The 27,149-nt window shown below is 42.8% G+C and overlaps 1 protein-coding gene across 1 annotated transcript; it reads left to right on the top strand.

Annotated features, from left to right (window-relative positions):
• The first annotated feature begins 9,190 nt into the window (after positions 1-9,190).
• LOC133899458 (histone deacetylase 6-like) lies at positions 9,191-14,442 on the top strand. The gene is made up of 6 exons (XM_062340444.1): positions 9,191-9,812; positions 12,394-12,834; positions 12,928-13,070; positions 13,471-13,561; positions 13,647-13,781; positions 14,070-14,442. The coding sequence occupies exons 1-6, from the start codon at positions 9,270-9,272 to the stop codon at positions 14,091-14,093; spliced, it is 1,377 nt and encodes a 458-aa protein (XP_062196428.1). The 5' UTR covers positions 9,191-9,269; the 3' UTR covers positions 14,094-14,442.
• The last annotated feature ends 12,707 nt before the right edge of the window (positions 14,443-27,149 follow it).

The following is a 27,149-nucleotide window of genomic DNA, read 5'->3' as shown; positions in this document are numbered from 1 at the left end:
AGCAGTTTTCATATTATCTCTAATCTCTTGCAGTTGTCTTTCTACTTCTCTCAGAACTTGAGGACCAAAAACTTAGCTTTCCCCGGTCTGGTTCCAGAACAACGAGGTTCTACACTTCCTTCCATATAAGGCTTCAAAAGGAGACATCTTGAGGCTAACTTGATAACTATTATTGTACGAGAACTCCGCATACGATAGATTCTTGTCCCAACTGTTACCGTTCTTCAGTACACATGCTCTCAACATGTCTTCAAGGAATTGATTCTCTCTTTCTATCTGTTCATCAGTTTGCGGGTGATATGCTGAGCTGAAATTCAACATTGTATCTATAGATTCATGTAGATGTTGCTAGAACCATGAGGTAAATTCACTACCCCGATCAGATACAATTATCTTGGGTACTCCATGCAGACACACAATCCTGGACATATATAACTCAGCTAGTTTCGGACCTCGATAGGATTCTTTGACTGGAATGAAGTGATCTACTTTTATCAACCGGTCAACTACGACCCATATAGAATCACATCCTGACTGAGTTCAAGGTAGACCCACTATGAAGTCCATACTAATTTCTTCTCACTTCCATTCAGGTACTTTCAATAGTTGTAGTAGACCTGCTAGTCTCTGATGCTCGTCTTTGACTTGCTGATGGATATCACACAAAGCCACATATTCTGCTACTGCATGTTTCATTCTGTACCACCAATACTGATCTTTAAGATCCTGGTACATCTTGGTACTCCCTGGGTGAATGGAATATGCCGAATCATGAGCTTCTTTTAAAATTGTATCTCGAATAGCCTTTATTTCTGGAACACATATCCTGTGCTTGTACCACATGGTACCTTTTCTCATCTTCAGTGAAATCTGGGGCTTTACCAACTTTGATCAGTTGCTTGATTTCCAAAATCTTTTCATCCTCAAGCTGACCCTTCCTTATATCTTGTTCAAGCGTTGAGTCTATTTCCACTGCAACTATCTCAGTGTTACACACCATTCCCAGACTCAACTTCTCGAACTCCTAGCATAACTAGGGACTCATCTCTTGAAGAGTTATAGCGTTGACTTGAGATTTTCTGCTCAAGGCATCGGCCACTACATTTGCCTTTCTAGAGTGATAGTTGATTCCCAAGTTGTAATCCTTGATAAGCTCTAACCATCTGTGTTATCTGAGGTTAAGATCCGGTTGAGTGAAGATATATTTCAAGCTGTTATGATCTAAATATATCTCACACCTTTGACCTATCAAATAATATCTCCAAATCTTGAGTGCGTGAACTACTGCGGCTAGCTCCAAATCATGTGTCGGGTAATTCTCTTCATGCTTCCTTAACTGTCTAGATGCGTATGCTACTACATGACCTTCTTGCATGAGCACGCATCCCACTCCCTGATGAGAAGCATCACAATACATCGAAATGGCTTTTGGGTGTCAAGAATAATCAATACTGGAGGTGAGGTTAATCTTTTCTTCAACTCATTGAAACTAGATTCTTGAGTGGCTATCCACTTGAACTCTACTCCTTTATCTAGCAGTTCTGTCATTGGCTTTGCTATCTTTGAGAAACCTTCTATAAACCGACGATAGTATCCTGCTAGACCCAAGAAACTGCAGATCTCTGAAACATTCTGTGGTGGTTTCCAGTTCAAAACATCCCTTACTTTAGATGGGTCCACAGACACACCTCCTGCTGAAATAATGTGACCAAGGAAGGGAACTTCCTTCAACCAAAACTCACATTTGCTCAACTTAGCATACAACTGGTTTTCTCTATGTTTTTGTAATACCATTCTAAAATGTTCCACGTGCTCTTCTTCGTTCTTGGAGTATACCAAAATGTCATCAATAAATACCATGACAAATTTGTCCAAATACTCCATGAAGACCTTGTTCATCAGATGCATGAAGTAAGTTGGGGCATTGGTCAACTCGAAAGATATTGCTGTGTACTCGTACAGACCATACCGAGTAACAAATGTCGTCTTTGGAATATCCGAAGCACGAATCATTAGTTGATGATACCCAAACCGAAGATCGATCTTGGAGAATACACATGCTCCCAACTAGTCAAACAGATCTTCAATGCGGGGTAGAGGATACTTGTTCTTGATTGTTACTTCATTCAGGGCTCGATAATCTATACACATCCTTTGGGTTCCATCCTTCTTGGGTACGAAGATAACTAGGGCTCCCCAGGGTGAAGAACTGGGGCGGATAAACCCTTTTGTCTAGTAGCTCTTGGATTAGGTCCTTGAGCTCAGCCAACTGATTGGCATCCATTCTATATGGCCTCTTGTATATAGGAGCCATTCCAGGTACTAACTCAATGATGAACTCAATTTTGCGATCAGGTGGCATACCTGGCAAATCCTCTGGGAAGACGTCTGAAAATTCACTGACCACTCTACTATCTTCCACTGCATTGGCCTTGTTGACACTAGCATTGATAGCTGACTCTGTCGTCGCTTGGAATTCCACCTTGGTTTCATCCGTGTGTGTCAACTGTACTGACTTTGTGGCACATTCAATGATTCCATTGTACTTGGTCAACCAATCCATTCCCAGTATGATATCAATTCCCTTAGAATCCATAATGATGAGGTTAGCAAGAAAGTCTACCCCTATTATGCATATACTTATTTTAGGGCATACATGCTTTGATTCCATTCCTCCTCCATAAGAACTAACTAGCACCCGATTTTTCATTAATGCTCTTGGCAATTTATATGTATTGACAAACTGAGATGTTATGAAAGAATGCAAAGCTCCATAATCGAACAAAACTGTAGCAGGGTGAGAGTTTGCAAAAAAACATACCCAGCACTACATCAGGAGCATCATGGGCTTCTTCCACCACAATGTGATTGACTCGACCATGCATCACATTTTGCCAAGGCTGCTACTACCGATTGTTGTTCCCTTGGGCCTGTGTCTTGCCTTGCTGCTTCTTGGGACACTTTTTTGCAAGGTGCCTGAAGTTGCCACAACTGAAATATGGGCCGATGTTGCCCGATCCTTGACCGATGCTATTCTGCTGCTGGGGCTAGTTGTTATTGGGTCGCTGCTGCTGAAAGTTGGGGCGTGACTGTTGCTGCTGCATTGGCGGCTTGTACACACCTGCAACATGATTAGGCATCTTCTGTGGTGGCCTCTGTTGCTGATTCTGCCCTCTATGGCGGAACATTGGACCTGTGGCAGGAGGGTTGAAGGGGGGACAGGTGTTGCTGCCAGAAGACTGACCTTGCAGACTGTGCTTGCGTTCTTCTCTCGGATTCTGGCGCTTCTTTTCCATGATGAAAGCTATATCCACCAGCTTTCGGAAACTGGGGTACTCGTTGGCTGAGAGGGCATAATAAAAGCCAGTGTTGAGACCCTCCAGGAAACAATCTTGTTTCTTTTCATCAGTATCCACATCATTGGGGGCATAGCGGGAGAGCTGGGTGAACTTGATGAGGTATTCCCTTACTAACATGGGTCCTTGCTTCAGACTGAGGAACTCCTTTCTCTTCAGCTTCACTTCACCTACCAGGGCATGGTGTGCACGAAAGCTATTCCAGAACTCTGCCCAAGTGATCTCCTGGGGATCCTCGTGGGCAGCAGTGTAAGCTGTCCACCATTCTTGAGCTAGACCAATCAGTTGATGAGATGCGAAAATAACTTTCTCCCCTCCAGTGCACTGAGCTATCTGCGGCATGTTCTCTATTGTCATCAGCCAGTCATCAACCTCCATGGACTCAATTGCCTGAGAGAAGGTGGGTGACTTTGTGCTCAAGAAAGTTCTGAGCCTGGACTGCGGATGTTGCAGCGGTGCTTGCTAGTCTTGGGGTCGTTGGTTGATAGCCTGGACTAAGCCTTGGAGAATGGTCATCACTTGATTGGCGTCCATCAGAGGGGTGGGGGTGGAAGATCATGTTGGTTGGCGGTGTTGTCATTGGCGTTGTTGCTAACGTTGTTGTTGTTGTTGTTGCCAAGCCTGGTGTTCACCATCTATTGGTAGCCAAGGTTCATGTGGGGAACATAAGTGAAAAGCAAGAGAGGATAAACAAGACAAGAACAGATAAGCACCAAAGAAAGAAAGAAAGAAAGGGACTCCCAAGTATTATTATATTATTGGCTGATGCAATGTAGAGGGGAAACCCCCACATCACACCAACACGAGCAAAGATCCAACTCGCACAAGGTTCACACTACAGACACAAGCACAAGCACACACTAGCACGAACGACACAGGACAACTAGAACCCATGAGACTAAAAGATTTATTCAGCTAAGGACATCCTCTTAGCTCGACTCTACTCCTCGCCTTCTATGCTTGAAGGACCTGCTGCATCTACCAGACGAAGCTTCTTGCGTGGAGGGGAACAGGGTGGTGTAGCCATGGGTGCCACGGGAGCCTCCTCAGGAAACTGGTCGGGGTCCTCCAGTAGAATCTGCAGCTCGTGGATGCTCTGCTCCTGCTTTGCGTGATGTTGATGCATATCCTCCAGCTCGTCAAGGGCTTTGTCAAGCTCGGCATACAGGGCGGGAGTGAGGCAGACCTGCTCTCTCAGATGGAGATCTGGCTCGTTGTTGACGGACGCGAAGATGACCTCCAGGCTACCAGATGGGCGTTGCGGGAACTTGTTGAACTGGGTGTGGCGGAGGTCATGTCTATTCTCCCTGCAGAGAATGGCCAGAGCCTGGCAGGCGGCGTCCTTGATCCCTGCCTCGAAGGTAGCTCTGACGGCGACGGTGGTGTGGACACGGCGAACTCGGCGAAGACTGTCATCGGTTGGCTTCTCAAACATGGTCACCTCCACTGACCAGGAGTAGCCACGGTCTCCAAGAGGAACTCTGACTCCCTTGTAGACTGGAGCGTCGTGGTAGCCCAGTCCCTGAAGTAGGCACCATAGCGTACGGGCAAAGTAGCCGGCAAGCTGTCCGTCGAAGTAGAACTCAGTAGGGAGTTGGTGGGCCCAGACAGCATTAGCTGGGATCTCAAGCTTAGGAACTAGCACGTGCTTACGCGGGGTGACCTTTGTGCGGGGCATCTAAATTTTTAAAGAAGATAGAAAATTAGTAACATTTTTATAAAGAGCATTGGATAGGAAAAGGAAAAACTGAAAGGGAAACAATTTTACAAAAGTAATTTGTACAAACATAAGTCCTTAGCACGTCCTTTCTATTTAGGTTGCATCCTACGGTCAACACAACTCTAATACCACTTTTGTAACACCAAGTTTTAAAGGAACAAAACCGGGCACAACACATGTATGCCAGGATCAAGTTTCATACATGCATTTACATCATCAGTGTATTATCACAGTGTCATTATTATAATAACATAATTAACTTAATACAAAAGGACCCGAGAGTCTAAAAGAAAACACAGCGGAACTAAAGATCTTCAGTGCTAGTAGGGTTTCCATAATCCATAGGTGTCAATCGGGGGCACTCCAGCCTAGAACAGCAACTCCAGGTTGAAGTCATCTTCATCAAAGGTTGCAGCTTCGTTGACTGCTTTTGAACGGCGGCAGACTGCAAGAAAAGGGACAACAGGTGTGAGTACAAAAATGTACTCCGCAAGTGTAGGGAAAGCATTCTATGGGGCTTAAGTCAAGGAAAGGTTAGAAACGGTTAACTACACCAAGCAAACTTTAACCTAATGACTTCACAACAAGCATCCTATTTACTAAATGTGAAGACACCACTATAACAAAAGGATTGACTCATTGGATTTCATCCAACTACCAAGACTCACCAGGTAATTTCATTACCTGGCTACCCATCCAACCATATCAACCCTGATCCCATCTAATCCTGAAGAAGTCCAAGTCCACTCTTGTCCGTGAGCACGGCTGATCGATTAGTTTTAGACCCTACAGAGTTTGCACACTTTACCCACGAGTCATGATTCCCTTGTTGCTTCACACTTGCAGGGTGTGGAGTCAAAGTCTCATTACAAGGCCTTTACAAAGCTCCCACCATCTTGTAGGCACGCACTGAGGCTTCACCGCAAACAGATGATTACATCAGAAGCCTCGTCTTGTGCCACTCAACTATCCAACGGTACCCACAGAGTTAAAGGGGTGGCTAATTAGTTGGCCAAGCCATACCGATATAGGAATCATGGTTGTGCGGATTCACTTAGTTTCATATTCAAGAACCGGTCCTTAGGACCATACAGGAACAAACACAAGCCTGTTATTCAGCACCACCTCAAACCAACCGTACTGATAGGGTCCCTATACCTTGTTGCTGCAAGATTACCATACCTGATTCTTGTTACATCAAGATTAACATTTACCCAACTATGACAGCACTAGCATATCTACCCTTCATTATCCATGACTCATCAATGGCGACAAGGAAGAATCCATGATAAGGAAATGTGCGTCCGGACACAGATTTTGATGGGGAGACACGCAAAATGAAGAGGAGGGCGAGGGGAGCATTACCACGGGCTTCTCGTTGGCAGAGAAGGACAGAGGGAGGCCAGCGATGGAGAGAGGTGGACGGCGGGACTCGATCATAGCGCGGGCGACACTCCGTGGATCGGGCGACGTTGAAGTGCAGCCTGGAGCTTCTCTGGTGACCTTGCGAAGCCGTAGAGGGGGAGAAAGGGTTAGAGATGACCCGACCACGGAGAATTGCGGCGGCAACGGAGCTCTCACCGGCAACGAAGAAGGCGACAACGCTGAGGGTGAAACCGAGCGGGAAAGGAGGGGAAACGGGTTAAATTGGTGCAGAACCTCGCCACGGAGACAAAGGTCGGCTTATATGCGCGAGAGGGGAAGTGCATTGGCTGGGATTAGAGAGGGGTAATGGAGGGGGAAAACGGCCAGGGTGCTTGATTGAGGGGCGAGGATCGCGGTAGTGGCGCCTAATTGACGCGAAACGGCACGGGTAGGGTCGGATTTGAACGGGCAGAGATGGTGGGCGGGATTGAGCTCGGGAGGTGGGAGGTAGGAGAAGGGCAGCCACAACTCGGGTGCGCGAGTGGCTCGGCTCAAGAGGGGCCCACAAGGCAGAGAGAAGAAGGGGGAGGGGGCTATTTCAGGTGGGGGGCAGCAGTCGGCTCGGGCTGGTGCGGGTAGGCCGGCCCCATGGCTCATGCGAAAAGGAGGCTGGTGGCCCACATGGTTAGAAGAGAGGGGAGGGAAGAGGTGGACCGGAAGAACTATTCAGCCGGGAGGCTTTTACAATTTTGAAATTGCGTTTTTTCACATTTTGAACCAAATTCAAAAGAGGTTTAAACAAGTGCCTTCTAGCGAACTTTTGCAAACTTTTTCCACGTATAAAAACCTATTGCTACTACGACGGCATGAATGCATCAAACTTATATATAACCTATGGCAAAATTAAATTTAAAAATTAATTTCTTCTATTAAACAAAATTTGCAACTCCTATAAAAAATTCTAGCAAAATTTTAAACTATTACAAAAATTGAAATTTAGGGTGTTACAAAACATGTAAGATTTGCTATGTGTAATATATGCAACCATGAATTATGTGTTAGGTCTACAAGTAAAATGGAGCACTTGAGAAAGCATATTATATATTGCAAGAAAAAACATAGAGTTTCTAATGAAATCATATAATTTTTGAAGTATAGGTTATACTTTTTTTCCTTCTAGTAGAAAGGTTTTCAAGCCAACCAATAAAACTCAATTTTATCTATTTTCTATAAATAATTTTATTTTATTTTTAATTTTTAGCTATTTTTTATTTTTATTTTTATTTTCAAAGTGATGCCGGACCGGCAGTGCACCATGCTCAGCTGTGCCCGGGCTAGCTTTGAATTAGCCTCTGATCATCACTAGGCTTGAAAAAGTTGTTAATAAGAGATTGTTCGGTCCGACACAGCACACAGACCAACACAGCCCGGCTCGTTACAATTACCGAACTTGTCGAGTTGTATACCGTAGCTGAGCGAGTTTTTTTTATTTTTTTATTTTTTAACATAAAAATTTATTTAAATATACTCCGAATGAAAAGATTTACAAAAATAATCGCCTACCGCCCTCTCATAAGACGGTTAGACCCTTACCGCCCACTGAGAGAGCGGTAAGCAGTCGGCCCGCAGCTTGCCGCCCTCTCAAGGAGCGGGTAGGCCTTACAGCCCTCTAAAGGGGCAGTAAGCCCCCTGCATAAACAGTCCCGCGGTGAACAGTACTCCGAATTTTAATTTTCCTACTACTTTATCCATTCAAAATAGTGATGTTCTGTTGCTAAAAAATTCTAAAACTTTTTGTACGTGTTACATAATCCATATGCAACCCATTTTAATTGAATTTACTCAAAAATCATATGTAGAATTTAAACTAAAATTCTCCAAAAATGGCTACTCTTATAACTTCTAACAATTGTTAGTGCCTCAAATAAATTTCTAAAAATCTAGTAAAATTCACTAATATTCTTCTTATGTGATGTGATAATTTCTAAAATTATTTTCAGCACTAGGTTTATATATGTTTGAATTCAAATTAAGTTAAAAGAAGAATATATTATGAAATTATAAAATACATATAAATGGTGAATTACAAAGGAACTCACTTTTTTACCACATAATATAGGGCTGAAAATAATTTTAGAAATTATCACATCACATAAGAAGAATATTAGTGAATTTTACTAGATTTTTAGAAATTTATTTGAGGCACTAAAAATTGTTAGAAGTTATAAAAGTAGCCTTTTTTGGAGAATTTTAGTTTAAATTCTACACATGATTTTTGGGTAAATTCAATTAAAATGGGTTGCATATAGATTATGTAACGCATACAAAAAGTTTTAGGATTTTTGTAACAACAGAACATCACTATTTTAAACAGATAAAATAGATAAAAAATTAAAATTCGTAGTACTGTTCACCTCGGTACTGCTCATGCGTGGGGGCTACCACCTTCGGAGGGCTGTAAGGCCTGCCCGTTCCCTGAGAGGGCGATAAACTGTCGACCAACTGCTTACTATTTTTTTAGTGGACGGTAAGGGCCTAATCGCTCTATGAGAGAGCGGTAGACGCCTATTTTCGTAAATTTTTTCATCCGAAGAATATTTAAATAAATTTTTATGTTAAAAAATATAAAAATAAAAAAAGCTCTAGCTGAGCCATGCCTAAATAGGCTTCTACCGGGCTGGCCTGGCATGCCTATTTCGACAGCAATATATACAAGTTTGTTTGGGTAAAATACTCAAATACCCCCTTCCCTTGTCCGTCTCAGGTCCCTCCCTAAATCCCCAAATCTAAAGGGGGAAGGAAAAAAATCCCAAAGACGAGAAGGCGAAATGGCGGCCTACGGCGAGGGCGCGTCGCTGCCGTCTCCCGCGGGCGGAGACGACGGCTGCCACCGCCGCGTGAGCTACTTCTACGAGCCCACGATCGGCGACTACTACTACGGGCAGGGCCACCCGATGAAACCCCACCGCATCCGCATGGCGCACTCGTTGGTTGTCCACTACGGCCTCCACCGCCTCCTCGAGCTCTCCCGCCCCTACCCGGCCTCCGAGGCCGACATCCGCCGCTTCCACTCCGACGACTACGTGGCCTTCCTCGCCTCCGCCACTGGCAGCTCGGGCGTCCTCGACCCGCGCGCCGTCAAGCGGTTCAACGTCGGCGAGGACTGCCCTGTCTTCGACGGTCTCTTCGCCTTCTGCCAGGCCTCCGCGGGAGGGAGCATCGGCGCCGCCGTCAAGCTCAACCGCGGCGACGCCGACATCACCGTCAACTGGGCCGGGGGGCTGCATCACGCGAAGAAGGGCGAGGCCTCCGGGTTCTGCTACGTCAACGACATCGTCCTCTCCATACTCGAGCTCCTCAAGTTCCACAGGGTATGGCTACTAATATTTGCCGTATTTATGTCTACACTTAATTGTTTGTTGTTTGGATGCTTGGGTTGTTCAACTGTTCCATCACCGGAGAGGGTTTATTGGGTTCCAGATTTAGATGCGAATTTTTAATGGTTTGTGATTGATGGATGCAATTGTTTGGGGCATTGATGTTGGGGACTGGTTTTTTTTGTTCGTGGAGTAGGGTGCTAATCCCCAAAGGATTGGAGATTGATTTGAGTATTACAGGGGCAAGAGAAATATGTTATTGTCTTGAAGCCAATTCAGTGACTACTGTGATTACTGATTATAGCGACTGACGTGTGAACGTAACGCATGGGCATACCGTATTTATTTGCTGCCACTGAAGCTAGGAGTTCCGATGAACTGTGTGAATTGGTGCATTTTTGGGATTTGTGGTTGTATGTATAGATGTTTATTGCTTTATGCTACTAGTGAGGGCCTGGTATGCGTGTGCAACTACACCTATTTGACTTCGATCACTATCGTTGTGTATTTTTAGATTGGCTATGTGCAAAAAACTTGTGAAGTTATCTAGAAAAGTAGTTTCAGATCACTGTAAGTTTGTAACTTTGTTTGGCTTTACAAGCAGGAAATGAAGAGTTGACGTAACATCCATTACCCTGCTAATATCCAAAAACAACACTTCACTGTGCTTCGTTTGTCGAAACTAGCTTTACTTTCACATACCTGGTGATTTTGCACCTAATGTGAACTAAATCAGGTCATATATTTACTTATTGCCATGGTTTTTAAGGTGTTGCTTAAGTGCCGCCTTACCAAAAGCAGTGAAGAATGAGGGAGAGAGGAAGAAGAGAGAAAGAGTGGGAGGGTAACCGGCCAGCAAGGCCAAGCAACCGCCGCCTCCCCCATCCCCGTCGGCTCCGGCGCTGGAGGCCAGCACAACGCTCCCTCTTGTCAAAGGCGGCGGTCGATCTGTAGGTGGTGGCAGCAGCCGTCAATCTGGCAAGGGGTGGGGCAATGAAGCATGGGAGCGCCTGGAAGATGGAGTGACTAGCTGGCGGAGAGAGACAGGCAGCGAGCGGCGGTGCTACGCTGCGCTGCGAGAGAGAAGGGTAGCGAGAGGCGGCGATGCGATGCAAGAGAGAAAGAGAGAGACCTACCGATACAGGGAATCGAGCATCCAAGGCTAGTACAGGGCATCACAGGAGGAAAGGGGTATGGGTTGGGCTAGACCCCTCCCTTCTCCCCCTTTTTTCTTTTTCTTTTTTCTTTTTTTCTTTTCCTTTTTATTCTTCCTCCCGGCTGCTGTTTTGCTGTTTCTGCATTCGGTATGTCATCGCCTCACCCTGCCTCATAATCACCTAGGCATTGTGAAGGGGGTGGGTTGCCACACCTTGCCTTACCGTTTTAAAAACTATGCTTATTGCATGCTATTTTCCGTTCATATGATGGCTTCTCCTTGAGAGTCTGAGAGATTTATGAGTGGATTTGATACTTTTGGACTTGGATGCACCAATTTTGGTTTTGGTAAACAGATGTATGTTACAGATGTAAGGAATGGTGAATATGATCTGTTGGGGATCTAATTCTATCAAATAGAAACATGTGTTTGGTGATGTGAACTGACATGGATATCATTAACATTTCTTGGATTGATGCAGTTGATTTTAGTCTGTGTATATGCATGGAATATTATTTTTTTGGTATGTGGTATTGCTGACAAGATGGATGTTTTGGCCAAAGTGTCAGATAGATGTCTTTCTTTGTGTATTCTCAAGGTTTTTTTATTTTAGACTTTAGGAACTAAGCTGGTAACTGGTTTATGAGTTTAATTACTATGTCAGTTCAGTGTTTTCTTATAAATATATAATTCATACAGTTTGCTACCCGAATGACTCCTATCAGCTGATTACCTGAATTTGTTTAGGAAAATATTTCCTAATGAACATCCTCACTCATTTATGCATCTTCTGCGAGTAATGTTTTGGATGAGGTACTATCATACTAAAAGAGGTCCAGGATTGTTATGATCCTAGGATCATAAGAGGGATAAACATCCGCCAGGAGGATAACCGGGCGGCATCGGCTGCGAAGGAAGGGATTAGACTATAGATTGGGGAGACTTAGATTAATTCTTTTTTACTTAACTGAAATAGATATTGTGCCCTCCTTTATATAGGAGCCGGTCCTAACAATCTAGAATAACAAATCTTATCTCTAAGACAACTAATAGATCTTAACATCTAACTAATCTAACTTTATATACAAGCCACTAACTAATAGATCTTATCTCTAACTATCTAACTTGATATCCAAGCCACTAACAAACTAAGGATAGACTGGTAGACTAAAACGCATCTACGAGGCTGCTGAACTCTACAGCAGAAGTGGTGCTACAGTAACGCCCCTAATGGACTGGACATGACAAGGACACACTCTTATAGTTCAATTCTAAACATGTAGGTTTGTTATGCTTTATCTTCCATGTTTCCGGTCAACTTTTATTTCAGCGTATACAGAACTTTAGCATTCATGCTTCTATGGCACATCATTGCTCGATTATATAATCCTGATCGCTATCATTCTCCTTTTGTTCCAGCGTGTGCTATATGTAGACATTGATGTCCACCATGGAGATGGCGTGGAGGAGGCGTTCTTCACTACGAACCGAGTCATGACAGTTTCCTTTCACAAGTATGGGGATTTTTTCCCTGGTACTGGACATATCACAGATGTTGGAGCAGGTGAAGGGAAAAACTATGCTCTGAATGTTCCCCTGAGTGATGGTATTGATGATGCCGCCTACCGTGATCTGTTCCAATGCATCATGAAAAAGGTGATGGAGGTTTATCAGCCAGACGTTGTTGTCCTCCAATGTGGGGCTGACTCTTTGGCTGGAGACAGGTTAGGTTGCTTCAACCTGTCTGTGAAAGGCCATGCAGACTGCCTCCGTTTCCTTAGGTCATACAATGTTCCTATGATGGTTTTAGGTGGTGGAGGGTACACCATCAGAAATGTTGCACGCTGCTGGTGCTATGAGGTGTTACTTTTCTCTCTTATTCCATATACAGCTGAGTGCAGTTGTCTGTTGAGAGTTTATGACTGCTGATAAAATTGGATTGTTGCAATGCAGACTGCAGTTGCTGTTGGAATTGAACCTGATAATAAGTTGCCTTACAACGATTACTATGAATATTTTGGCCCTGATTATACTCTTCATATACAACCAAAAATTGTGGAGAATCTGAATACTACAAAAGACTTGGAGAACATGAAGTAAGTGATCTATTTGCTATCAATATGGCATACATTTGCTGTGATATATTTCAGAAGTTTTGGTGTTGGGCACTTGGGATAAAACAATCGTTTGTGTTTCTCTTCTTTTTTTGCTTCAGAAATTCATTTAAAGTTCAGAGTCCTCATTTTTGTATATACATTATTCGTCTGTACAATTAATTCATCATTGTGTACAAAATGGTGGATTTTCTCTGCGCCTCCATGCCTTCTGAGATTTTTCCTTTCTTTCGCTCTATGGGTTGATTTTACTTTAGTTTGTTCCCATGTTCTCATTTGAAAACCTGTCTTCGACAGTTTACACTTTATGCCTATCATACATCTCTTGCTGCTGCTTGTGCACATTCCCTAACTGTAGAGGCTAACCTTTGCAAATCTTCAGGAACATGATATTGGAGCATCTCTCAAAGATAGAACATGTTCCCGGCACTCAGTTCCATGACAGGCCATCAGATCCTGAAGCTCCAGAGGAGGTTTCTCTCATGCCATTGTCACTTCCTCGTTTTGATTCTCTTCCTTGCTTTTTCATGCATGCACATTTGAGAATGTCTTTTGTAGAAAGAGGAGGACATGGAAAAGAGGCCACCTCAGCGCAGCAGATTATGGAGCGTAGGAGCTTATGATTCTGATACAGAGGATCCTGACAACATGAAAAGTGAGAATAACGACTTAACTGCCAACTTGCACATGAAGGTTTGCTCTTCTGCTCACTGTACAGTTGTTCTTTGTTTCCAAAATTGCTAGTTGTTAGTAGACACTTTTACTTGCGATGGCCATTCTCTGTTAGTGGTGTGAGTCTCAACAACTTTTGACTGAGGAACTAGAGTTTAGTTGACCAAGTGGTTGCTATGTCAAGAATATATAGCAATGGCCCAAAAAGTAGCCTTTTGAGCTTGTTATGGCTAAACTCATATTTGTGATCAGCATTCCTTCCTGAAAACCGTGTCGTCTAAACTCGAAAGTTCAATGCTGTTGGTGCAGGATGAATCGAATGATGATTTGTAGAAGAGCCCCTGAGTTACTGAGTTCTCTGCGCTCATGATCGTCGACATGCACGCTGAAGAGCAGGGAAACATTTGAATATGTACTGATTATCTGGCCCCTGGCCGTTTGTAAACGATGAATGTTCTGTCTGTTTCTAACTTTCCTGCGTGTTGGTTAACTCTGGCCGTTCGCCCATTCGGTACATTTGTTGTGTTAGAGGAGATTATGCGGGCATGATTTTGGCACTAGTGTGGATTTGCTGCTGTAATGTGTTGAATCGATAATTGTAGTGCCTTTTTTTAGAAAAATAAACGATTACAGTAATCAGTACTTATGAGGCCTCAGGTATTTACCATTTGGCATCAGAGCAGCTTTTTTGTTCCGACCACTTGCAGGTTTTTTTTTAAGGTAATGGGCAGCACCCTTTTCATTCATTCATAAACTTGTTCTGTACAGATAATAGTCTTGATCTCATCAAGGGACTCATTAAATCAGCAGGACTTAATGTCATGTTCTAATCAGCAAGAACATGAGCTTTCTCGTTACATGAGCTATGCACATGCTTAAAAATACGAGACAAACTTTGTAGCCCAACACTTAATGTCATGAACTATGGCTCTAGTAGTAGGTCTATCCAAACCTGAATCTTTCACCCGTTAATCAATGATAAATAGTTTGAAGCCACATCTTAGGCAAGGATTAAGGTCTGACGTAATGAAGGGCTTCTGCGATTTTAGGACATCGAACTCAGTCCATGTAGCCATAACTTGCCACTTGGACTCATGATCACCACACCAAAACCTGCTCTTTCAGATTGGGTAAAGATGGATGTATCAACAATTACAAGCATTGACCCCTCCGGTGACGGAGACCATCTTTGAGTTGAGTTCAAAGTCTCACGTCTGGTGGAGTTAGTCCGGCTAAAAAAGTGCAGATTAATAAAATCAATATAAACCTTGATCTTTCCCACAACACAAAAAGAGTGGGGGCATAACCTCACCATTGTAGTAGCTATTTATGTTTTCCCATATGTGCCAAATAGCTACTGTCAGGACCATGGAATGAAATCTGTAGCTTTTGCTATCCAGTCCAAAAGCCATTGCCCGATGTGAGTAAAACCTTTTAGATTCAGGAAAATTCCATAATCATTTTTTAATTCCTTCCAGATTTCCTTCACATATTGATAATGGAAAAAACAGTGTTCTATATTTTCCTCCTTATTACAAAAATAGCAGTCATACGTTGTGGGGATTGGTCTCACTTGAAGTTGAGTTCCTGTAGGGAGGCAATCATGTGCCGTTCTTCATAATATTACCTCCATTTTATTAGGACATTGTTTGCCCATAATTTCTTTCAAAAGTTCTGCATCGGTTTCTGTTCTGATGTAGCCTTTTTCCTGTAGCACTACGGTCCCTCTAGAACATATGTTTTCTTGCAAGGTTATATGCTAATCTAACGGTATATATACCATTTTTTGTGTGAGGCCATGATGCAAAGTCCATATAGCCTACAGAACTTAGAGGAATACTCAGTATTTTCTCTGCTATGTCTTCCTTGAATAGGTTTTTGATTGCGTCTTCATTCCACTGTTGCTCATTTTCTATCATTAAGAAGTTCACTTTTTAGTGATTATCACCAAAAGAAGTAGAGAGTAGTGTTCTAGGAACAACTTCAAGAATCCAGTTTGTCTCCATATATGTGTATTTGCTTGCCATCTCCTACTCTCCACAAATGGCCTCTCTACAGTAATTGCTTTCCATATATCAAGTTATGACAAGTGTAAGATGAAGACCTTGGGCTTCTTGCTGTCCAAAATTCCCCATCTGAAAAATATCTGTCTTTCAGTACATGCACACATAAAAAATAAGGATCAGTTAATAAGCATCAATATTGTTTCCATGCCACCTAAGTATTTTGGTGAGAATAGTCAGTTCCATGATCTCCAATGTAGTTTTCTTCTTCCATCTTCTACCCCCGGCCCCGGAAATTGGATATGGATCTCCTCATCTTTTCACACGTAATAATAGGTAGTTGAAAATAACTCATCACATATGTAGAGATTGCTTGTATAACTGATTTTAACATGACTTCTTTCCCTGCTCTTGATAAATATCTATCACTCCGGCTATTGAGTCGCTTCCACAGCCGACCAATGAGAAAGTTAAAGCAAGTCGATGGAGCTCGTCCCACCTAGATCGGCATGCCAAGATAAGTAGCCTGTAAAGTATCATCATGGATCCCAATCTTTTGTTTCACCATTTTCTTTATCTGTTCATCAAAATGTAAAGTATCATCATGGACCACCTGCAGGTATGGTTTCTGCTGTTGAAAGTATGGCATGCCTAACGAGGATAAAGCCACTTGCCCAGGTACCTGCACACATAGTTACCGATGCCGAAGGATGGTTCTTTTGTGAAATGGCAATGTCATTTTTCTCTTGCGATTTTTGTCCTCTGGGCAGAACAACGCTGTCACACCAGCTTCCCCATCACAAGCTGGAGCTCGGGACGTAGCAGCTGCTGGAACTTGACAGAAGTCAAAGTGAACCAGGATTTTGAAAAAAAAAAGGAACTAGATAGGAAGAGGAACTTGTATGGACCGGTGGGATCCCAAATCCGAGGTAAGCATATCAATTTGTGCACGCCATCAATCCAGGTCTGAGGAGAGCATGTTTCAACGTATACAGCCCACCAAAGAACCAACTAATAAGAGATACCGTACTTGAGTAATCTGGGTTGGCTTAGCCATCAGGCCAGGGAAGGTCCAGCCTACCAATCAGAGTCCGTGGTTACCTCCATGTTAGATTTATTGCACTGAAGAGCACATATTTGACCCGGCTTACCACCCCATATCCCTCTAGTGTTTTCGAGCACCGGTCGAGAAACCACGGAGGCGTGACTGAATAATACAATTCTTCTTCCCATCCTAAATATAAGTCTATTTAGATTTATCCTAAATAAACTTTTTTAGTTTTAATCAACGATAGTTGAAAATTCATATAGGTTTGTGTTAGATTCAACATGTAAAATACATTTGTAATATATAACTTTTTATTTGAAATAATATATTTTGATATATATTATTAGTTAAAATGTCATATTAAAAATTATACCGATATTCTAATAGACTTATTTTTAAATCAGAGGAAGTAGATCTATGCATCACAACGCATATCCAAGAGTAATCAGAATCCATAATCGGTATTGCCTCTGTTTTTTAATGGTTTTAGGAGGTTAAAAGTGTTTACTATATTTTTCAAGATAACTCAATATTAATTGGTATTGATCCTCATGCTTAGTTGATGAGACAAACTAATTTATTGAGATAGTACTAAACGTAACTTTGTCGAAGGACAGAGAGATACTGTACCTTTTGTTAATAACAATACACGAGTCTACACTGACATATACAAGCCGAGTCTCCAGTAGTAGGCTATGGTGCAACTACCGGACCGACGCACACACTGCAGATTTTAAAGTCGGTAGTGAGCAACAGATAATGATAGTCAAGAACTATCATTGCCGGCTCGGTAGACTAGAAGTGAAGGGGTTATCACTACCGGCTGAAACCTTCGGCCGTCAGTAATTCGGTGGAATCACTACCGGCTGAAGATTTCAGCCAATAGTGTTTTCCATCTCCTCCCTCCTCGATCCTCCCTCTCTCTGTCCTCTCTATACTCCCTCTCTTTCCTCGATCTCTCCATCTCTCTCAATACATACATACAATGATACATATATTTACTATAAATCAATAATAAAAGTATCTTCATTAATATCTAGTAATAAACACATATTACAAGTCAGGCATCGACAATCACACATATATACATAATAATTCTCACAGGTCACCCCTGAAAAGTTGGTCTAGTTGAGCTAGTCCAGTATCTCTCTACCTGTCCTGCAATGAGGATCGCGTCTCCGCACTGACGATTGATGGCGTGTGTACATCCGGGGACGTCGGGGGCCGATGGTGGTGGAGCGGAGGACCTGACCATGCCTGATCGTCCGTAGCGTCGCCTATGCTCTAGGCTCATCGGCGTGTCAAAGACATTGAAGTCTGATGCCTGAACGCCTCTACAGTTTGAGCCTTCGGCCTCCTTCGCAACACACTGACGGGCCATCCTCTTGTCCTCCTCCTGGACATGCTTAAGGGACGCTGCTTCTTGCTCCTCCACAGCGCATAGCTGATGGGCCAGCCTCTCATTCTCCTCCTGGGCACGCTTACGGGACGCCACTTCTTGCTCCTCCACAGTGCATAGCTGACGGGTCAGCCTCTCATCCTCCTCCTGAGCACTCTTATTAGACGCTGCTTCTTGCTCCTCCTTCACATCATCCTTGAAAAGCAATTCTATCAACTTTGCATCATACATAGTAATTCATATCATTCATAAATAAATAGTAATTAATGTTATTCATTAATATTGTGTTAATTGGCGAAATATAATACGTTATCAAGCCTCTTGGTAGCCTTCCTCCTTGTTGCATACTCTCTACTAGAAGGTATGGTATCATCTGAAGGTATCTCACGCATGGACGACACGATTGGTTCATGAAACTCACCGCTTGGGTTGATAATATGTTCCAAGAAGAACCCGGTCATCTGTTCTTGAAGGGTATATATTTCTACAGGTTGTAACACACTTGTGCGTAGTTTGGAGCGCTACATTTGAAGAATCAAAAGAATTAGTCCTTGAACATGTGTAGAAATTGAAAATAAGGCATCAATATATTATTTTATATCTCAAGATCATTGAACCTAACAACATCTTCATCCGGGCTAAATTCGTGCATGAAAGTAAGAATATAAAATACGCAGAGATTGTTACCGGGCGGCTGCCTCATACACTTTAAGAGAAAATGATTCGTTAGTGGAATGAATTAAACCTTTTTATTCAGTACAAAATGCAAGACATGAATATGGATTATGTACCGAAAAGTCAGTTTTTACATCATATTTCTTTTTGAATGGAAAGTGAATAACACTCTTTTTGAGGTATCTTGTGTACGCCGTGTACGTGAATATGAATACCAATTAAACTTAGATGCAATTGTAGAGAAGATTAAATGATCGAGTTAACCTGTTTAGCATGTTGATGAGGTGTTGGTAAGTCATCTTATCTCTCTTTTGTGAGTCCAAAACACTCAAGTCTGGGTGAATGACAAAGAGGATCTAATAAAAACTGCAGAATATGTCACCCTAGCAAATGAGTACTAGAATCGAGTTGTCCATAAAATAAGGATGCCCTAGTGTACAAACACATACTCATAATTGTAGGGTAAGAGTATGAATTTTTTGTATTGGTGATGAAACAGACACTTCAATAAGTAGTCATCGGTGAGATCTAGATTCTTCGTTATAAGTTTCTGGTTCACAAGCCTAAGATTGATGAATCCTACTTTCTTATCTAAGTCTTGTTCGTATGCTTGGATCTCTATTCTACGAAAGAGAGAAGTTAGCTATGCAATTTTAAGGTACAAGATCATATAATGTGAATTATATATAAGTCACTTACAGAGTCCATGCTCTGACTATAGCCACATCGAGGGCATTTTCCTTGTATAGTTCATACAAGTGCAAGAATTCCAACAAGAAGAAGTAGTCCCTGTTGAGGAAATATTAATGTCTGTATCTTATGGGGAATGCCTGAAAACCCTACCTAGTCTGCTCCAAGTACCACTGATATAATCGACACATTTGAGTTGCAAGGTTTCTTTCTATATCTGGTTTGACAAAAGATTTGCTCAACTCAAACGGTCATGTAACATCCAACTTTGATATATCCACTCCCACAGTAAGCCGTGCTAGTTCCTCTATTGTTATTATTGAATCAGCCAAGAAGTCCGCAATGCTTGGAGCATCCTTAATTATTAGGCCTGGTTTGTTCTTAGCCCGCTTCTTGCTGATGTGTTCATAGTCAGCCGGCAGATTACTTGAAGCCACCCCTGTCTGTTTAGCTTTGGCTATTTTCATGAAAATTTTTAAGGCATCTTCAGGCACTTCGGTAAAGGTGGTGGAGGATGGAAATGAGATATAACACTCGCATCCATAATCTTTTTGGTTTCCTCAGCAGTGAGTGAATAGACATCCTTGGGTTCCGCTAACTTCTTAGATGACATCGACTTCTTAGATTATGTCGTCTGCTTGAATGTCGCAGGATCTGATCTTGTTTTTCGAGCTAATGGTTGGCTTCTTGATGGTGCTGGCTTCTTGAGTGATAAACTTCTTCGAGGTGATGGCTGAGGAGGTGGACTTCTTTTATGAGATGGCTGAGGAGAGGGAGATCTTCGAGGCGATGGTGGCCCAGGGTGTAGTGGAGAGTAGAGATTCTTGGGAGCTATCCCTGGTGGAAACACTATGTAGACCTTCTCCCACGTGATGAATGTGTGTGCTCGTTCTCTCCTGAAGTGTTCGTCCCCTCCTCTACGGGGTAATCCACCTCAACATGACAGTATTGGTCAACTACCTCATCTACTTTGACCACGGCGTAGCCCTCTGATATCGAACATCCATGCAAATATTCATGGGAGCCGCGAGGATAAGCCACACTGGAAGCCACCTTGATGGTAATGTTCCTAGCACCAATGTGTAGTTCACACGGTGTCCGTGCTGTGATGAGGTTCACAACATAAATGATGGACTTAGCTCTCGGAATTCCCATGGACACACAGCTACTCCGACAACCACCAGGGCTGGAGTGCGCAACATTAGGAGACGTTGTCGGCCGTTCCTATTCGCTCACAATGGCACCCCGTTCATGCATGAGGACTTGTCATACTTCTTATGCTATTTTTTCTTTTGTATATTTCCTCTCCTTTTTTAGTGCTTGTTCAAGCATTTCTATCATCCTAGCTTGTTCTGTCTTTCGTTCTGCATCTCGCTCTACTTGGGATCTCTTTGACTCTTGTAACTGTCGACGTCACATAGGAATCCATATTTCCAACCCATCACCCCAACGCCTCGTGTGCGACCACCCTTCTCCTTGTTTCGTAGGGCCAAGGTGAGCTCATCCTTATCCCTGTCTGGCTTGAAAGAGCTTCTGCAAGCTTTTTTACAAGATCTTGCGTCACTTTTGGATCTTTGGAAGTCATAAAGGATAAGCTTCCATCAGACGAGTAAGAATCACCCCTCCCAAGAAGGAAGTGTGTTGATCGTTTGCTCCATCCCTCTGTCTCAGGTGTGACACCTCTCTCTCGTAGTTTATTTAGCTGTTGTTGCCACTACCTTTCTTTCCTCACGTACCCACGACTGCTAACTTTGTGGGGGTATAGGTTCTTTTTTGAGTTTGCTTTGTTCACATCACTCAACCTCTGTGCTTCTTCTGACAACATGTACTCCGTAAAGGCTTACCAATGATCTTCTAGTTGCAGCCATTTACCGAAATCTAGCATTGTACCTTTCTGCACATGTGTTCTGTTCAGTGCCCCCTTCCAGTTCTTAAATGAAAGGTTCATGGCTATTAGCTTCTTACGCTTAACTACTTCCATATCTGTCTCTTCAGGGAAGTTGAACTTCTCTAATATCTTGGGCCACAAGATGTCATTCTTGATCACCTCATTCGCCAATCCACAATCTGTAGCTGATGGGCATGTGATCTTTAACAATAATCCCACAGACTGACTTGTATGGCTCAAAAACTCTATCTGGTGCAGTTGGGTCCCTTGCTGGTGAGACCTCCATGTTCACAAATTGTCTCGTAGGCATCTTCGAGGGACCTCGAACACGATGTCGCTCCTAGGATTGTTCATTGTCATGACCCTCCAGGGCATCAAGCATATGTGCATAAGTGAAAAACTATCGAGAACCTATACGATACTATGTAGAACAGATGCATTCGTCTACTTAGAATTACCTCATCGCCTCCACAGGCGTTTGTTTGATCCAGGTTGAGGTAGTGACTCGTGCTACCTTCTTCAATGTTTGACATCGGCACTACATCTCCTTCTAGCACCTAGGCTGAATCGGCGGTTGGTGATGTCATCCCTTCTTAGGAGTTCTGCATACAATAATGATGAGCGGTTGAGTATTCTACATATAAAGAGCAGAGGAAGGAGGGAGATAGAGATAAAGCTAATGAGGGAGGGATGGAGGTTGTCGAAAGAGTTAGATAACCATGAAGGAGTCGATAGATAGAATGTATACACATATAAAATTGTAAATGAGTACATGACGACCACATTTAACAAAAAAAGTCACATCTTACATTACATAGCAAAATAGGTATAAAAGTACTGACAATTGACACATTGATCTTACAAATCACATCATCTTGCATAGAAAAATAATGATGATTACAACCAGAACTAGGATTATGATACCTTTACACATGAAATCACACTTCTTCTTATTTTCAATGTTAGCCAATTTTAGCTCGGCTTGGATGACTTGAATGTTGTATGCCGCAACAGCTTCATGTTTGGACTTGTATCCTTTGTAACATGCTACTTTGAATCCATTAACTTATGCATGGTATTCCTCCAAACTGGAGAATACTCCACTTTCCCGATCACGATGAACGACATACCATGTCATAGAAGTCCTAAATTTTAGAGAATATGCAAAAATGATATACTACAAACCACACAAACACTAAAGACCATGCATACAGAATTCACGAGCCAAAAATTCTAATTCTAAAAAAATCTTGAAAAAACTACACCCTATCCTAGGTCACCAAGAATCAAGAAGCTAATGTTCATGCCAGTCAAGGAGTGGTTTACCCCGTACAGAGATGAGGGGTAAATCCTAGGCTTTGAACCATTCTACAGAAGAGTTTTCATGCATCTTATTTGAGGAGGAATGTAGTTTGAGCAAGCATAAGATGCTCAACTGGCACTACATGCAGTTGGTTGCAGGAGAAGTTCATTTGAGACCTCTTCTTTACGACTTCCTAGGACTCTCAGCTCTGCTTAAAGATGTAGACCGATATGTTGAGGTGTGGGTGCGAGTCTTCTATGCTACAATGTGGATTGAGCTGGAGCGCAACTTCATTCATTTCATGTTTGAGGGAGAGCAGATGAGGTTGTACAGGACCAACATGCTAGAGGCCTTAGGGGTTTAGGAGAGTGTGAGGTGTTTGCACGAGGTCGTTCATCCGAACGCCAACCCCCTTCATCATGGTCTCGTTGGAGGAGTCTTCCCTACAGACGACGAGATTATGTCACTCTTCAGGTAGCCTTTTGTCCTAGGTTCACCTCGCCTACTAGATATGATTACACCTGAAGCGAAGGTGATTCACATGGCCATGAGATGCAGTTTGCTGCTGCATATTGGATACACAGAGTTGATCACCAGTTTGTAGCAGTGGCTACTCCTCTCCATTATCGCTCACTAGCGCTTTGATATTGTAGATCTGATTCTGTGGGAGATTAATGACGTGATAGCCAATGGAATGATGATGGAATGACGGTGGTTAGATAGCAACCATATGCACACCTCATATCTCATATGCTTGCTCACTTTGTCAGGTTCCTGAAGTTCTTTCAGACCTATGAGCAGTCACTGAGTTACTTCAGGGAGTATATTCCTATTGCTCCTATAGATAGACATCATGGTCAGCGTGCGATGTTTCACGCACAGTAGCAAGTGCCACCCGAGGATAGAGAGAGAGTTACAGTTGAGGACCATGCCCTAGTTGAGGTCGAGGCAGAGTTACCTTAGGCGATCTTTGACATGGATAGTGACAGCAACTCAGATGACGCAGAGTACTTCTTGCCAGTTGCTAGGTCTCATGACACCATGGCAGGAGGTTCCTCTCAGGCTACACCACAGACTTCATCTCATCCTTCTTCAGCACCTGAAACGACACCTCTTGTACCTCTTGTTGTTCAGTCCTCCGAGCTTGCTCTCATTCTTCAGCAGATGCAGTAGCAGCAGCTGTCAGCTCAAGCAGAGATGCAGGCAAAGCTTTAGGCCGACTATTTGCATTAGCAAGAGCAGCAGATGGTGCTAATGTAGTTGATCCAGCATCACTAATAGGCTATGTTAGCAGCACTTTAGTCGGACAGAGAGAACAACGCTCGGATATTCTCCTTCCTATTTCAGCATACAGGTCTGCAGTTGCCTATTGCACCTCGAGCACCTGCTCCAACTCTGTGTCCTCTCCCAGGCAGTGTTAGTGGTCTTTTGGACACTCTGATGTAATGCTTTCCTCTATCAGCACTCTTCTCCACCAGAGTCTTCTCATAGCTTGCCCGGGCTTCGCAGAGGCTAGTGTTTACTCCGTTGATGTCGCCTTTGACTATTGGACCTCTCAGTTTCGAGGACTCTCCACAGTCGATAGTCCCAGCTCAGCAGTAGTCATTCAATCCACCTCCTCTAGTCGCTCAGGCCATGCTTGACGAGACAAAATCTGCCCTTCGGGTTGTGCATAGCCAGATCGATCAGGAGATGGAAGCTTAGGATGTTGGACCCCTGACCCGACGTAGTGTCATTAGAGGTTCCTGCTCTTTTAGCCTCTGATTAGCCTTCCGCAGGATCCAACTCACCTCTCGTCCATGCTGTTGCCTCCAAGCTTGACTAGAGAGCTTCTCAGTTTGTGGTGCGACCTTCTTCGGCAGTGCTGGGTTCTCTATCTTCTCTAGCTCCAGATGTTTAGATGTGTTCTCTTTTTTAGTGCTTAGATGCCAAAGGGGGAGAGAGTCTAGTGTAGGGGGGTTGTAGAGAGACATAACTAGTTTTGAGTGGCTAGAGAGCTTGTCAGTTTCAAGGGGAGTTTAGGTTTTTGGTTAGCTAGGCTCGGATTGTTGGATCTTCATGGATTTGATGTAATGAAGGGTTATTTGGCTCTCTATTGATGTGTTTCGCATGTCATCACATTGTGTTTATTTTTATTTGTGTTTAATTCTAATTTATCTAGCATGATAGGTTGTTCTAGTGCTAGGCTTTCTCTTATTTTATTGCTTTATGCTATTATTGTCTAATTTGATAGGGTGTACTTCAGTTCATATCTTAATATTTCTCATTCATGTTGTCATCAATCACCAAAAAGAGGGAGATTGTAGCATCTAAGCCCCTAGGTAAATGGTAAGTGTTTCAGTAATTATTGACAATCATATCATTGTGACTAAAATATGTGTTTTGAAGGGTATCAAAAATTTAGTTCACAATGATGAGTGGGTTTCTTAGTCCCTAAGGTGATATAATGGATGACCAAAAGGATATATACATCAAGATTAAGGATCTTCTAGTCCTAAGTGTCACAAGAAGATGAAGGACACTTAGAGTAGTTTAGGCCTCTTTTCTTAGTCTATTAGAGTAGTTTAGTCCTCTCTTTTTTAGTCTTTTGACCATACTATAAAGGGGGATAAAAATTGTAGCTTGACCGAGTTGAGTCTAGACAAGATGGGATGCACACTTGTGAATTTATAACACTAGGTAGCTAAAAGAAGCCAATGGTTAAGATGTTGAGAAGTTAGAGCTCAAGAGTGCTTGAATTGGATGAGCTTAGAAATTTTTTAGTACATCGGATGGTCTGGCATTACCAGAGATGAACACACTAGAGTATTTCTTGGATCAAGGCAAAAAGATCTTAAGTACACCAGATGGTCCGACGATCTAAGACTCATTAACACCGGAGTATTTTTGTGTGGTGACGTAGCACCAAAAACTTGAAGTCCGCACCAGATGTTCCGGCGTGTAAAGAAGGCTACGCTGGAGCACTTATTGCAGAGAGGAATTCAACGAAGTGTTTGAAGATTATGCACACCGGATGTTCCAGCGTGTACACCGGAGTATTCGTCGGAGTATGTCTTGCATAGAAGAATTTCAAATTCAGGATATTGTGGTTCTACATGCCAAATGATCCAGCGTGTGCCTGAAGGCTTCGTCAGAGTGTTTAATAGGCTTAATGGCTAATTGATAGCTGACAGTTGGGAGTGTTTGAAAAGGATACACGTCGGATGTTCTGAGGTGTGTGAGCAAGTGCACGCCGGATCTTCTGGAGTTCATTGAAAAATGGGGTAGTTGGACAACGGCTAGATTTGGACCTCTAGTCTATAAATACCCCCTCACTCGGTTTCACTTTCATCTCTTGCAACCTAGAGGAGCCTATATACTGTGTGTGTCATCAAGAAGCAAGAGAGAGCACTTAAGTAATTTGCAAAGTTCCTAATTGGAAGATTAAGGACATCATTAGTTCTTTGAGAGTAGCAAGTGTGTAGCTAGCTGTAGCTTAGACTTGATCTTGGTCAAGTGAAGCTATTGGCTTGTAACTTTTGGTGGTTGGCAACATCTAGTCGGTCTTAGGTGATTGGAGTTGTCTTGGTGAGCTCTTGGAGGTCTTGTTTGAGCTCCGAAAAGTGCGACGTACTTTGTTTGATGCTCATCAATCCAAAGATGGAGAAGTGATAATCATGAGGGAGCACTTGAGTCTTGGTGACTCAAGGGGGAGCAATATCCTTAGTGGATGATCCAACGAAGACTAGGGGGAGTGCCAACTCCTCAATACCTTAGGAAAAAAAATTGATGTCCTCTTGTCCATCTTTCTACTTTTCCGTATTTACTTTGAGCATTTATATTCTTGCATGATTTAATTCTGCAATTTGCTTAGTGCCTTTGCTTGCTTATTTTGTTGCCTTGCTCTAGCTTATTCACGTAGTTCTATTAAATATCATCTAGGATAAGGTTACTATTTAATTTAATTTTTGATAGAAGTATTTTTAATTAGTGCCCAATTCACTTCTCCCCTCTTAGATCATTCAGTCCTTTCACATCCTCTACTGTGTATTCCCCAACTAGGTGATGAAGGAATTGTAGTAGCTCGACCACCTGATCTCACATAGACTCAGTCTCAGGTGACTTTTCCAAATCCTAGTTAATAACATATATAATACATACTCGATGAAAACATTTGAGTAGCATAGTGGTTTGTTCGATTTTACTTAGAGCAGGTCGTGGGTTCAAGTCTCAGTGCGCGCGCAGCCAAATCAAATTTTTTTTGCTTCCTGCGCCTGCAGTGAAAGGGGTTTCACTGCCAGTGCACATACGCCGGTGCACATATTCGACCGGTAGTGAAACCCCTTTCACTATCGGTTTTCCTATTGAGCCGGTAGTGAAGGTCACCTTTCACTGCCGGTGGAC

This window comes from Phragmites australis, chromosome 18 (assembly GCF_958298935.1).
Source record: "Phragmites australis chromosome 18, lpPhrAust1.1, whole genome shotgun sequence".
In the NCBI taxonomy this organism is placed as follows: domain Eukaryota; kingdom Viridiplantae; phylum Streptophyta; class Magnoliopsida; order Poales; family Poaceae; genus Phragmites; species Phragmites australis.
Note: the sequence above shows the minus strand (reverse complement) of the source record. Positions and strands in the feature narration are given on the sequence as shown.

What these genes read in the sequence shown, in the direction of transcription:
- LOC133899458 (XM_062340444.1), top strand. Translation starts at nt 9,270, where the DNA reads ATGGCGGCCTACGGCGAGGGCGCGTCGCTGCCGTCTCCCGCGGGCGGA. An exon ending in CACGCTGCTGGTGCTATGAG is followed by an intron (nt 12,835 to 12,927) that starts GTGTTACTTTTC and finishes GTTGCAATGCAG; the next exon opens with ACTGCAGTTGCTGTTGGAAT. An exon ending in AAAGACTTGGAGAACATGAA is followed by an intron (nt 13,071 to 13,470) that starts GTAAGTGATCTA and finishes GCAAATCTTCAG; the next exon opens with GAACATGATATTGGAGCATC.